General features: G+C 53.0%; 1 protein-coding gene across 2 annotated transcripts; it reads left to right on the top strand.

Annotated features, from left to right (window-relative positions):
* The first annotated feature begins 381 nt into the window (after positions 1 to 381).
* On the top strand, positions 382 to 8,726 carry conv (insulin like growth factor binding protein acid labile subunit convoluted). 2 transcript variants are annotated; one of them, XM_076525414.1, is made up of 12 exons: positions 382 to 736; positions 4,554 to 4,809; positions 4,887 to 5,174; positions 5,243 to 5,480; positions 5,554 to 5,800; positions 5,867 to 6,121; positions 6,208 to 6,524; positions 6,600 to 6,897; positions 6,970 to 7,450; positions 7,515 to 7,781; positions 7,847 to 8,075; positions 8,174 to 8,726. In XM_076525414.1, exons 2-12 carry the CDS (start codon positions 4,554 to 4,556, stop codon positions 8,508 to 8,510), a joined length of 3,213 nt encoding a protein of 1,070 aa, XP_076381529.1. In that variant the 5' UTR covers positions 382 to 736; the 3' UTR covers positions 8,511 to 8,726. The 2 variants fall into 2 exon arrangements, with proteins under 2 accessions (XP_076381529.1, XP_033336318.2); XM_033480427.2 differs by lacking the exon at positions 382 to 736 and adding an exon at positions 3,458 to 3,666.
* The last annotated feature ends 3,363 nt before the right edge of the window (positions 8,727 to 12,089 follow it).

The following is a 12,089-nucleotide window of genomic DNA, read 5'->3' as shown; positions in this document are numbered from 1 at the left end:
ATCATCGATCGTACCCTCTGGTACCATTATTTCCAGGTACCGGCAGATGTCACTGCCTGACGAACGACCAGGTAACTCGGACTTTCACCTGGCGGACCAATAGCGTTCTCCAGGTAACTTTCTTCTCGGACAGTGTCTTTCCGTATGGTAGAGAAGCAAAATGTTGAAAAGTCCCGTTGAATAATAAAAATAGAATTCTTCATCCGCGATATCTCGATGACCCGTTTATTTGAACAGAGGCTGGACGATTCGGGCGAAAGAGACGTAGCGACCTAATTATCGCCGAGGATAAATTGAGCCGTTTGGTTACGGCCCTGGCCAGCCGGGGCCAATGAAGCGAGACTATAACGTCTCAGTCCCGCAGAAATGTTCCCGGCACCGAGTTCGAGAGCCGCGTGTCCACGAAAGGACAGCGCGTATCAACTGCCAATGAGGGAGGCCATGCTCGGTCCGCCTTTCTCTTCAGCTGCGAGCAGCGGCTCAGTTTTCACGGCAGCCTCATCCAGGAACCACTGGCAGAATGTCTTGAAGCCGGAGATGCGGTGAAACGTTCTCGTGCATTCTTCTCTCCTCTTCTCTTCTTCTTTGTCGTTACCGGCGCAGCGCGCGCGCGAGACCACGGAAACACGCAACTGGTGCAACCACGACGAATATGTGACTCGGGGACAAGGTCGTCCGAAAACCAACGACTGTCATCGTGCTTTCGGGACCGCTCTGTGGGCTAAAGTGCAACAAGGTATTCCGCGAGACGATCTCTCGCGTTTTCATTCCGCGTTCCATCTCGCGGCTGTCACGGTTTCGCTGACCGAGCTCGAGCTTTTCCATTCTATTATATATCGTAAACCGGGGTTAGACTCTTCCGACAACTCGTCGACGTCTCTGCGCGACGATCCTGAGAGGAATTGGAACAGGGGACGAGTTTATATCGTGCGTCACCGAACACGTGCTCCGCCGAGTGGTGATTTCAATGCGCGGATAAGACACCGCTTAGGATTCTCCGCTCGTGATCGATGTTCCTTCACTTTTGTCGCGTTTTATCGGCCATTCTCCGGTCGCCTCGGCTTCCTTTCTCTTTCTAGATGTACGCGGATCGATGGAAAACACGAATCAACGTGTAAATTAAAAAAATCCCACGGGAATAGAGAATCTATCCGACGACACACCGATTCTAGAAAGTCGCTTCACGCTCTACTGTAGACTTTCGTGCAAAATAATATGATTCTGATTTGCATACGGACAACAGAGTTCCCCGCAATCTTAATTAATCTTAATTTATTCGAATACCTCGTACCGGAAAAGACCTAGTTCGTAACTGTAGACAAAAATAGTCGAGTCTCGAATGACTCGAATGACGAGAGTCTCACGGCGATCGATGCAAATCTATCGGTTCGTGAAATCCGATCGGCCGGAATCGGTTCGCTAACCAGAAATAGCCGCATTTTTCCTAAAACTGTAGCTCGCAGCCCGGTCCGAAGGCCGTCGAGTGAAACGAAAATATCCTTGGGCACGGTTGACGCACGAGAAAAGAACCATAGAGGAACGTACAATCGCGATCTCACAATTCCATTTTTCTTCTCCCCTCCGCACGGGTGTCAGGACTAAACGGGACCCAGTCTGAGCCAACAATCGACATTATTCTAGATCATTCGAGCTTTCCCCTGCCGCGCTTCGCTCTTCTAATAACATTAATTGCCGCGCGGAAAGTGGAGCGCGTTTTATTGTATTTTCTTCGCGCATCAATTATTCCTTCCGCGATCGCGGAACGGAAACCGGCTTTCTCACGGGGTCTCTCGGATCTCGCGGGCAATTATTCTCGCGAGATCTTCGCGCCTTCTCGATCGTCGATCCACGGGGACCGGGCCGCGAGCGAAACGCTTTACTTTCGACCAGGATTTCTCCGGGCCGCGCCGATATCAAACGAGAAATACCAGATGTCAAATGCTGCGTTACGTCAACGGAACCGGTGCAAGTCGATTTTTTACGGTTTTTACGCGGCAGGGACAGTCGGAGGGGATTCGGTTCATTGCCTGTCGCGATTCCTAAGGTCGACTTCGTACAAGTGAAAGGAGTGTTTCTGTTCCGCGTGCGGTATCGGCGCATAGTCGGGCCGTGTATCGAGGAAATGTCGGTTGCATCGGCGTTACAACAGGAGCTTCCTTTCCAGTTTTCTGTAATCGCTTTCCACCGCATTTGTTTACCGAACAAATTGCGCAATCCGCGCTCAAAAAATTCCTGCGGAGCTTCCTAGGAAACGATCGGCCGTGTGCTCGCCTAAGCGACGTGTTTATGCCCGGCTGTCGTGGTACGCTTATGTTACGCGTTGCATAAACCCGCGGCGAAACTAGATCACCGCGCTTTTCTCTTTGCCTTCGCGCTCGCTGAATTACTAGATTACTGGAGCCGTAATAAGCCGCGACGATTCGTGTCGCAGGTCACTGGGCCTCGGCAATTTCGCCGGACACTCTACCGCGTCGCTGCCAAATCGGTAGCCGTCCCCTGTCCGCGTTCCTTCGATCGCCTCGCCTCTCTCTCTCTCTCTCTCTCTCTCTCTCCTCTCTCGTCTCCCGTCTCTCGTCACGATTCTCGACTCATCGACCCGCTTAAACGCGTCTCCTCAAGGCCACCGCCTGCGATCGCCTTCGCGCATCACCGATCCTCGAACCGAGAATCTCCCGACTCTTAATCATGGTCGCCGCTGGCCCACGCTCTGCCCTAAGCGTCCTCCTCGCCGCTGTCTTGCCCACGATTCTAACGGTTCGCGGGAACGCTGCGACGTTTCTAGACCGCGAATAGTTCCATATTCGGTGAAGAAACGCGATAAAAATCGTCTATTCTACGGAGATTTTGAATATATTACCGCTTCGTGACTCGGTAATCTCATGTTAATCGCTCCGGAGCAAGTACCGCGCAGTCTGGCAAACTATTAAACAGCCTCTTCTTGCCTAAGAAACGGTGAAGACCTTCCAAGGAGTTACGACTCTATTTTTAGTATCACGCGACGTCGCGATTCTCTCCGAGAAACTTCGAAGCGGTACGTAAGAACAAGCGTGCCATCCAAATAACGAGCCAGCCGGGGAAAATCTCATCGAGAAAGTCGACTGACATTCGACGAATGTACTTTCTTGTCTTGCAATTGGACGGCACCGGTTGGTCGCGGATCCCTGTCGTGAAACGGATTGAGACAGCGTGGCGACCGATCGACGCGCGTTGACGCTAACAGTCGTGTCCGAGCCAGCGCTTTGCAATTTTTCCACGGCAGCGTTCGAACTGCCGCAATTATCCCCGGGCTTTGATATTCCAATTACAGCCCTCGTTCCCCGAGCACGGCGAACGGTTTCGTTTAGGCAAATCGAGGCAGGCACGCAACAACAGTCCCGGGCCGTTTCCATGGCGAACCGCGCCGCGTGGAACCCGCTAATCCCGAGGAAAGTATTTGCATTCGAGCGAGAATCGCGAGAGCCGTTCGTTTCACTTTCCGTCAGGCTGCCGGCAGAACGGCCGCCCGCCAACGGCGTCAACAGTACAGTCTCGGTCGTTCCTCCGCTTCGATTCAGCCCGGTCTATCGGGAATCATCGCGGCGATCATCGGCGGCCGATCCCCGCGGGCCGATCACGTCGGAACTCGAGCCCATCGGGTCACCGGTGCTCGTACGATACTCAATCGAGGTAATTGTTCGGTCCGGGAACGGGCCATCGATTTATCTTGCATCGCGGCGACCTCGTGGGTGGAATTGTCAGCCGGGATCGCCTCTCGAAGAGATACGCGCAGGATAGCTGCTGTGCGAGCGGCCGCACGCGATTCCTCGTGGACGTGTTCGTGGCCCAAGGAAGCGGCTGCAACGAGGTCATTCGTCTCTTTATGACTTTCTTTGTTTCTACCGCGCTGCGCTGCGTCCCGGCCCTTGCCATCTCGTCCGGTCGTCTCGGACGATGGTCGTCGGTCCGCGAACGAATTAGTCGCGCCTCGCCGTCGGCGACGCGCCCACGAAATTCTCTCGTTTCATCTCCGGTTCGAGCAACCAAGGCTCCGCGTTCGCCCCGGTTCTTCGGATCGCAGGATATCGCGGACCTCGCTGTCTCTGTCCGCGTGGAACAGGCGTGGCCCGCTCCGAGTGGGCGTGGCCTATTGGCCCCCGAGTTCCACGGAGCAGCTCGAAAACGTCCGTCGAACTGTCCCCAATGTCCCGAACGTGGAACGTCGACACCGAAAATCGTTCTGCCGATTCTTTCGGTTTCGTAACGCCGGTCACGGTTCCCAGGCGAGGAAATCGCGACCCGATCGATCCCGAGAATCTCGTTTCGAATCGGGGAAAATTTTAATTGCCCTATAGGCGCGTTATCGCGGCGCGAATCGGCGAGCGCGCTCCGCAGAAAACTTTCTCACGTTTCGCGCAAAATAGCGCGATTACAACAGGACCGGTGACTAATCAAATTTATACCGCTCGGAGTAATTATCGTTGCCCGTTTTTCATCGCGGGTCAACACTCTCGCGCCTTCGAACGGCACGAGGCGTTTAAACAGGATCTCCACGACCTCCATTGTCTGTCGAGCAGATGATACTTCTTTTCCCGTTGCTGTTGTGGGCCGGGGTCCTGCCCGCCATGGCTGAGTACGTCCCGCCTGGGCCACGGTTCAGGTGTCCCAGGGAGACCAAGTACATTTACCCCTGCGTGTGTCTGAGGGGCAGCGACAGGGGCCTGTACGTTCGCTGCGAGAACACGAACCTGGCCAGCCTCAGCCTGGCCTTCTCGAACCTGGGCAACGAGGGAATGCCCATCGAGGAGCTCGTCTTGTACAAATGTAACATAGGTGAGTCCGAGGATCGGGCTCGAACGATCGCTGCCTCGGCGAGACGAGTCGAGTCTGATATCGTAATCGATTGAAAGGTCGCTTCTACGGACCGGCGCTCTATCCCCTCGACGTCCGGGTGCTGAGGTTCATCGACACGTCGCTGAGACTCATCGAGGAGCACAGCTTCCTCGGCGTGAACAGAACGCTCCAGGAACTCCACATCGTGAACAGCACCCTGGAGAAATTTCCGCGGGAAGCATTGCAAATCCTAGGGAACCTCAGCCTTCTCAGCATCGCCGGCCACCGGATGTCTACTCTGCCTGTCGACGCGTTCGCCGAGAGCGCCGCGGCCGCAAAAATCGAGAAATTGGAGATTAACAATGGTACTGATTTTCGCGAAAGGAAGCCGAGGCGCGATTTTCCTCGAGACTTTCTATTTCTCTTTTTGCAGGGACTCTGACCTCGCTGCCTGTGGAAGCATTGACGCCTCTGAAGAAGCTGAAGAGGCTAGATTTGCACGGCAACGAGATCAAAGAGCTGAAACGGAATCAGTTCAAGGGGCTGAGGGACACCGAGTACGTCGATCTGTCCCATAATTTGATCAACAAACTGGACAGCTCGCATTTGGCTGACTTGACCAAGATGGGCTGGTGCAATATGTCCCATAACGCGATCTCTGATCTGAAGAGGTAGGTATCGCTCGATCGAATTCAACGGGATGCGATCTCTCGGTTTGTCTCACCTTGGTTCGTCGATCGCCAGGGGAACGTTCGCGCGGAACTCTCTGCTCAAAGTGCTCAACCTGAGCCACAATAAGATCAGAAAGCTCGACTCGAACACATTCCGCGGGATGCGTTTCTTGATCAGACTGTTCCTGAGCGACAATCAGATCAACGACGTGGGCAGAGGAACCTTTGGCCCGGTCACCAGGATAGGGACCATCGACCTAGCTAGGAACTTCATCAAAAAGATCGACTTTCAGATGTTCAATCAGCTCCAATTCGCCGAGGTACGACCCGTTCGTTGTTCCTAGAGTTTCCGTCATCTATCGATCCTCTGTTTTGCTGGCTTCCAGTTGCTGGACGTCTCGGAGAACTTTGTCACAGTGATCGAGAAATTATCCTTCAAAGATCTCTATCTGGCGAAGGTCAACCTATCTCACAACGAGATCTCGAAGATAGAACCTGGAGCGTTCGAGAACTGTGTGAACATGACTGTCTTGGACCTGAGCCACAACAAGCTGGAGAACATCTCCAAGTTCTCTTTCGATAGCTCGACTTATGCCACCGAGTTGCAATTGAGTTACAATCAGTTCACCTCCCTGAACCAGGTATCGTTTAGAAGTCGAACGAAAATCGAACGGTCGAGTCTCGAACGATTAAGAAATTTGTAGACGAAGGGTGTTGATCGTTGCAGGTGCCGCTGCACAACATGACAGGCCTGAAAGTACTGAACGTCTCTCACAATCTGATCCACTCGGTGCCCCGTCAGACGTTCCCAAAGCTGTACGAACTGCACACGATCGATCTGTCGTACAACAACCTGTCGGAGATCCACAACGCTATCTTTCAGACTCTGTTCAGCCTTCGGTTCTTAAACCTGTCGCATAACTCCTTGGAAAAGATCAAACCCTCCATGTTCGGGCCGCTGCCGACGCTTCTGGACCTAGACATGAGCTACAATCAGTTGAACGACGTTGCCAGGGGCAGCCTGACCAGGCTGCCGAGCTGCAGGTGATCGACAGAATCGATGAAAACTCGATCCAAGTAATCTATAGACATTAACGATCGCGATCTATGGGTTCCCAGGACCTTGACAGTGAAGAACAACCGTCTAACAAAGATCTTCCAGCTGCCAATTTCTCTGGCAGCCTTGGACTTCTCGGAAAATTGGCTGGAGGAGATACCGATCACCGAAGTGTGGCCTTCGATGAACGCTCTTCTGTCTCTGGACCTCTCGAAGAATCGATTAGGGGACAACCTGAAGTACGGTAGCTTCGAGAATCTGCTGACCCTGAGGTCTCTCGATCTACAATCGAACAACGTCACGAAACCGCCGTGGGAGGCGCTCAGCACGCTGAACAGCCTGCAATATCTTCATCTGCAGGTGGTACATCCTAACAGAAACATTTCGGGTTGCGCCAGCGATCGATGTACTAAGCGTGGGTATCAATTACAGGACAATCAGTTAACGGAGCTGGGAAAATCGGCGTTCGGACGCCTGCCGATCGTGTTCGAGCTGAATCTTGCTCACAATCAGATTCGAAATGTGAGCGTCCGAGCGTTCGAAGGCTTGCTGCAGCTGCTCACGTTAAATCTGACGGACAACAAGCTCGAACGCATTCCAAACGGAGCTTTCCAAGGTCTGGTATCCCTGAGAACGCTCGATCTTTCGCACAACAAGCTCGAGAGCCTGGACAACAAGACCCACGGCCTCTTGGACGATTGCTTGTCCCTCGAAAGGGTGAATCTCAGTCACAACAAGATCTCATTCATCACCAAGAAAACCTTCCCCCACGATCCTTGGATCCCTTACAGGCTGAAGGAGATAGATCTCTCGTACAACACGATGCCCGTCGTAACTTTCGAGCTAACCAGAGGAGCCAAGAAGCTTCAGGTCCTCAACATCAGTCACAACAACATCAACGATATAAGACGATGTAAGTAACGAGAACCTACGAATAATTGGATCAACGTCTTTAATGGAATTCTTTGGCATCGTAGTCGTGATCGGGAATCTGACCGCGATCCACACGCTGGATCTCTCTTACAACGACATCAACGACATCTCCTCCGAGCCGAACATCTTCGACCCACCTGCGAATCTGACTAATCTGTATCTGAGTCACAATCATCTGAGTCATATACCCCTGAATAAAATCCTGCCGCTGCCTAATTTGAAGCTTCTCGACGTGAGATCCAACGAGATAGGAGTGTTCGACGATGCGTTCATGAAGATCATAAAGAACGGGACGAAGCTGGAATATTCCGGTACAGGAGATCGGATTACGTTGAACATGTTAAAAACGATCTCTACGATAATGTTCGATCCACAGGGAATCCTCTGCACTGCGACTGCTACGCCAGGCCCCTCAAGAGGTGGCTGAACACCCACACGGAAATCCCAGACGAGTGGACCAACGTCACTTGCCAGAGTCCGAATTTCCTAATCGGTAAAACCATTTCTGAGATCACCGAGGATGTGATGGGCTGCGGCGACGGGGAGGTGAAGGAGTACCCTGAATATGACATCACGCCCGATGTGAAATACCGGGACATCGAATAGTGTGTATCGACTAGCTCTAGAATATTACTGAATTAGGATCCTTTAGGCGACTCTGGACAACTTCAGAAAACTCTTTGCTCACTCTTGACATTTTCAGCAACGAGGACGACAAGAGCTGGAAGGCAACCTGGTACGTGACCTCGCGAGAGGACATCGGCGATTTCTACGTGGTGGTTCGCGAGACCGGAAGCAGCAAGTCGGCCATCGAGAAGGACCTGGTCTACAGCGAGCGGTCCTTCAAGATCCAGGACCTGCAAGACCCCAGGACAAAGTACGAGCTCTGCGTTCTAGCTAGGGACTCCGAAGGGAACGTGAAGCATTTCAGAAGCTCGCAATGTCAGATCTTAACCCAGAGCGCGTTGGACTCGTCGACTAGGCTCACGGTTAGCATGTCTCTGATTCTAATCACCCTGTCCTTCGGCGTTCTTGCGTGACCGGGGAAGAAAGAAGCCCCGTTTCAATGGGGCGCCATGCGAATCCGTCGAGTTTCGTGTGTCCCACGATTCACCGTAACACAGCGATCCTAATCGATGGTCGCCAGGCGTGGATCGTGGCTTGTACATAGGCTGTATGGATACCGGTAGAAACCGCGAGGGCGTTGAACGTCGTGTATTTATTTTTGTAAAAATATATGTCCTGTAGCTCCTGTATCTGGTATTCCGGGCCGTTTGACTATCCTGTCCGGTCAGGGAGAATCGAATTAGCTTGGCCGCTTGAAAAGGCAAGCCACGCAGTTAGGGAAACTATGAAACCCGAGAGACCCGGAGACGAGGAAAAACAGAGACTAAATATGGCGCGACGATAACAGATCTTTAGACATTCGGTTCGTTGCGGAATGTTTTCTAGCAAATAAGAATGCCGGCAACTACATCTCGCAACCTGAGATTTTATCCTCTTCCCTGCAATACACCGGTTACAAAGACGCCATTTTGGCTGCACCTAAGAGAACCACAACGGATGCTAAAGAGCCCGTCGTTCTCCGGATCCGTCTATCATCGTGGAAATGCAATTGAGATTGTTGTATCCGCAGCGACTGTTCTTAAGGTGAAAATTATAGCTTCGAGAAGCCGATTATGTCTTCCAGCAAATTCAGAAGCTTTCGGTAGATCGAGCAGAGAATAAATCGACGGTGATCGATAGGATCGGATGATTGCAGGGAGCCGAAACGATTTCGGATCGTTAGGTCGCGACGATCAACGGACAATTTGTTGTAATCGCTCGGCACGGCTAATCCCACGAGCCTAATTCTCGGGTAGCTCGTTGTCCTGCCGTTAATAAAGGTGTTCCTCCCGAGGCCCGGCTGAAAAAGTTCTCAAGGAAGTCAGCGGGCTCGCGAGGCGCGCGCACCTCGGATGATTTCATTATGCCGCGGCTTATAATTAGCATCCGCGGTTATCCTGGGGGAAAGAGGAGCGTCTCGGGAGTCGTTCTAATGAGCCCGGGGCTCCGTGGAAGTTGTCGCTTCCGCAAAACGATCCGTGCCGATCTCTGAAATCGACGATCGGTCCACGCCGACGGTACTCAAAAAGCAGCTTCAACTTCTGAGAACGTCTCGACCGTCTCGACGAGGATCTCGAGACGCGTCGTCGGCGATTAACGGGACTCCGGATCGGTAAACGAGCGGCGTAGGCGATCGTTATCGTCCCGACACAAACGGAAAAAACAATCGAGCCTAGACACGTCCTAGTCCCGCGCGAATCCTAATCGGCCGACTCCCCTCGCCGCCACCAGTTTATTTTTTTTTCTGCCGGGCGAGCTCCTGCACCTATGGCTTTAGAATTGGAAATGAGCGCCGGGCAAAAGGCAAATCCAGAGTGGCGAAATTATAGAGTCGACTCACGGGGTTTATCGTCGGGCTAATTGTAGAGCGAACGAGGCAATTAATGGATCCTGCCCCGATGCCCGGGGAATCGAACGAGATTTTATTCGGACCGTCGAGGGAAGGATTTAAGACGCGGACGTGGCACAATAGCAGCCTAATTGACAAGTAAATCGGACGAGGGTTCCAGATTGGACCAGACAGGGATCCATCCCGGTTGCGCAAGGTATTAGTCGTGATCCGGTCGCGAGATAGGCGTGGATCCATCGGATAACGCGTTGCCGGAAACGTTGTTCCGTGCGATCGCTTTAATTATCGAATATTTGCGAGGCAGCCGCGGAGGGAAGCAGTCCAATTAGCCTCTAACCGCGGCGGTCGTTACCAGGCGAAACGATTTCTCGTCGCAAACGTAATCGGTATCGGTGGCTCGTTACGAAATCCCTGGACACTTTCACCTGGAGGGCCGAACGAACGCCGTGTCTCTCGTCCAGGTACCGTACGAGCGTGCACGAGCGTGCACGAGCGTTCACGAGCCGCCACGAAGAGGACGCCTGGCTGCGTTAAGGCTGCAGACATCCGTTTGTCTGGGCCTGGTCGGACCATAAGGCCCCAAGGCTGTTCAGCCATCGGTCGAATAAATTTATGCGCGGCCCCCTCTTCTGACACGAACCTCGCCTCCCCTCGCCTCCCCTCGCCTCCCTCTGCCTCGCCCCGCCTCGCCTCGCCTCGCCGCGGTTTCGTTGACCCGGCTCCTCCACGGGTAATCCAATAATTAATTATCGATCGATCGCCAATAGCCGTAAATCATCCGTCTACTCTGGCTCGCCGTGCCGCGCCGAGCCGTACCCATTGATTTCCAATTATTTATTCCGGTTCGAGGCTTCGTCCGCGGCGGCGACGCGCACCGGAAAGCTATAAATAGAAGCAAAAGAGTGACTCTCCGCCGCGCCGGTAGATCTCCAAGGGAAGATTTCGCCTGGTAAACAGACAACGCGACGACCAGTTCTCCAGGTTTGCCGAACGCGTTTGCACAGTCCACTTTGGACTCTGACTCACGCCGACCTTTCCCTCCTCTCTCTCTCTCTCTCTCTCTCTCTCTCTCTCTCTCTCTCTCTCTCTTTCTCGTTCCCTCGCGAGCCCGCACGCCCACGTAATATCATCTCCCTCTTCGGCCGCCAGGATAAAAGATCCTGGGAATGATCGGGACTGGTATTCGATTCCCTCGGCATCGTAAATTGGAGTAGAAATATTGGCCTGGCCATGGGGGGCCTAAAACGGCGGATTGTTAATACCGGAGCAACGAGGACCCCCTCTTAAACGGCCTGCCCATCGATCTTCGCGCCGCAATCGATCCATTAAGCAATCGGGCCGAGACTGCCTCGATCCTCCCACCGGCCGCCGGAATTTCTAAACTCTCACGATCCGTCGAAAGCGATGAAAACGGTCCGCGAGTGCTCCTCCAAGATTGTCCAATCTGGACGATCGTACAATGTCCGACTCGCGTGCCTCAACCACTCGGCATTTCTACGGATTCCACTTATCGGAACGCAAGACTTCTTGATAGAAGTAGAATAAACCACAAGTTAATTCTCTATAATACTTTCTAAAATTCGAAGTCACGCAATCGCCACTTGCATCTCTCTAGACTCGTCGCATTCGATTCATAGAATTTTATCGCTGCGACAGGTTTCTCGTTGTCGAAGGACTTCTTTATCGCTCGTAGATCCATTTACACGCAACCGTGCCACGTCTCGGAATCGAATTAATGACTATGATTTCATATGGAACAGTTTACACGTAATCAGTGCCGTGTCCGTCATTAACCATTGTCTCCCTACACGGAACGCTCGCGGCATGGTTGTGTGTAAACGGATCTTTCGCGCGTCGCATTTCGACCAATGCGAATAAATTCTTATCGCTTCGAACGCGAACGATCTCGGATCGTTTCGCGACTTGATTTACGAGCCAGCTAAACGTCCCTAGGCTCTCGAAATTGGTGGAAAAAAGGCAGAAAAGGCGGGAGGAACCGTCGAATACGCGAGAGGCCCGAAGCGGCCTGGCGCTGCGGTAGAATAGGAGGTTCGCAGGCGCTCACGTGCGCGCCGTTAAAAAGATATTGCCCCGTTCCGCGTCGACGTCCGGCCCCGTGGCGTGGGTCCGGTGTGTGTCGGTGTATGGTTCGAACTCTCCCGCC

Source organism: Megalopta genalis, chromosome 11 (genome assembly GCF_051020955.1).
Source record: "Megalopta genalis isolate 19385.01 chromosome 11, iyMegGena1_principal, whole genome shotgun sequence".
Taxonomy (NCBI): Eukaryota; Metazoa; Arthropoda; class Insecta; order Hymenoptera; family Halictidae; genus Megalopta; species Megalopta genalis.
The sequence above is the reverse complement of the archived record's forward strand: the minus strand, read 5'-3'. Positions and strand labels throughout refer to the sequence as shown.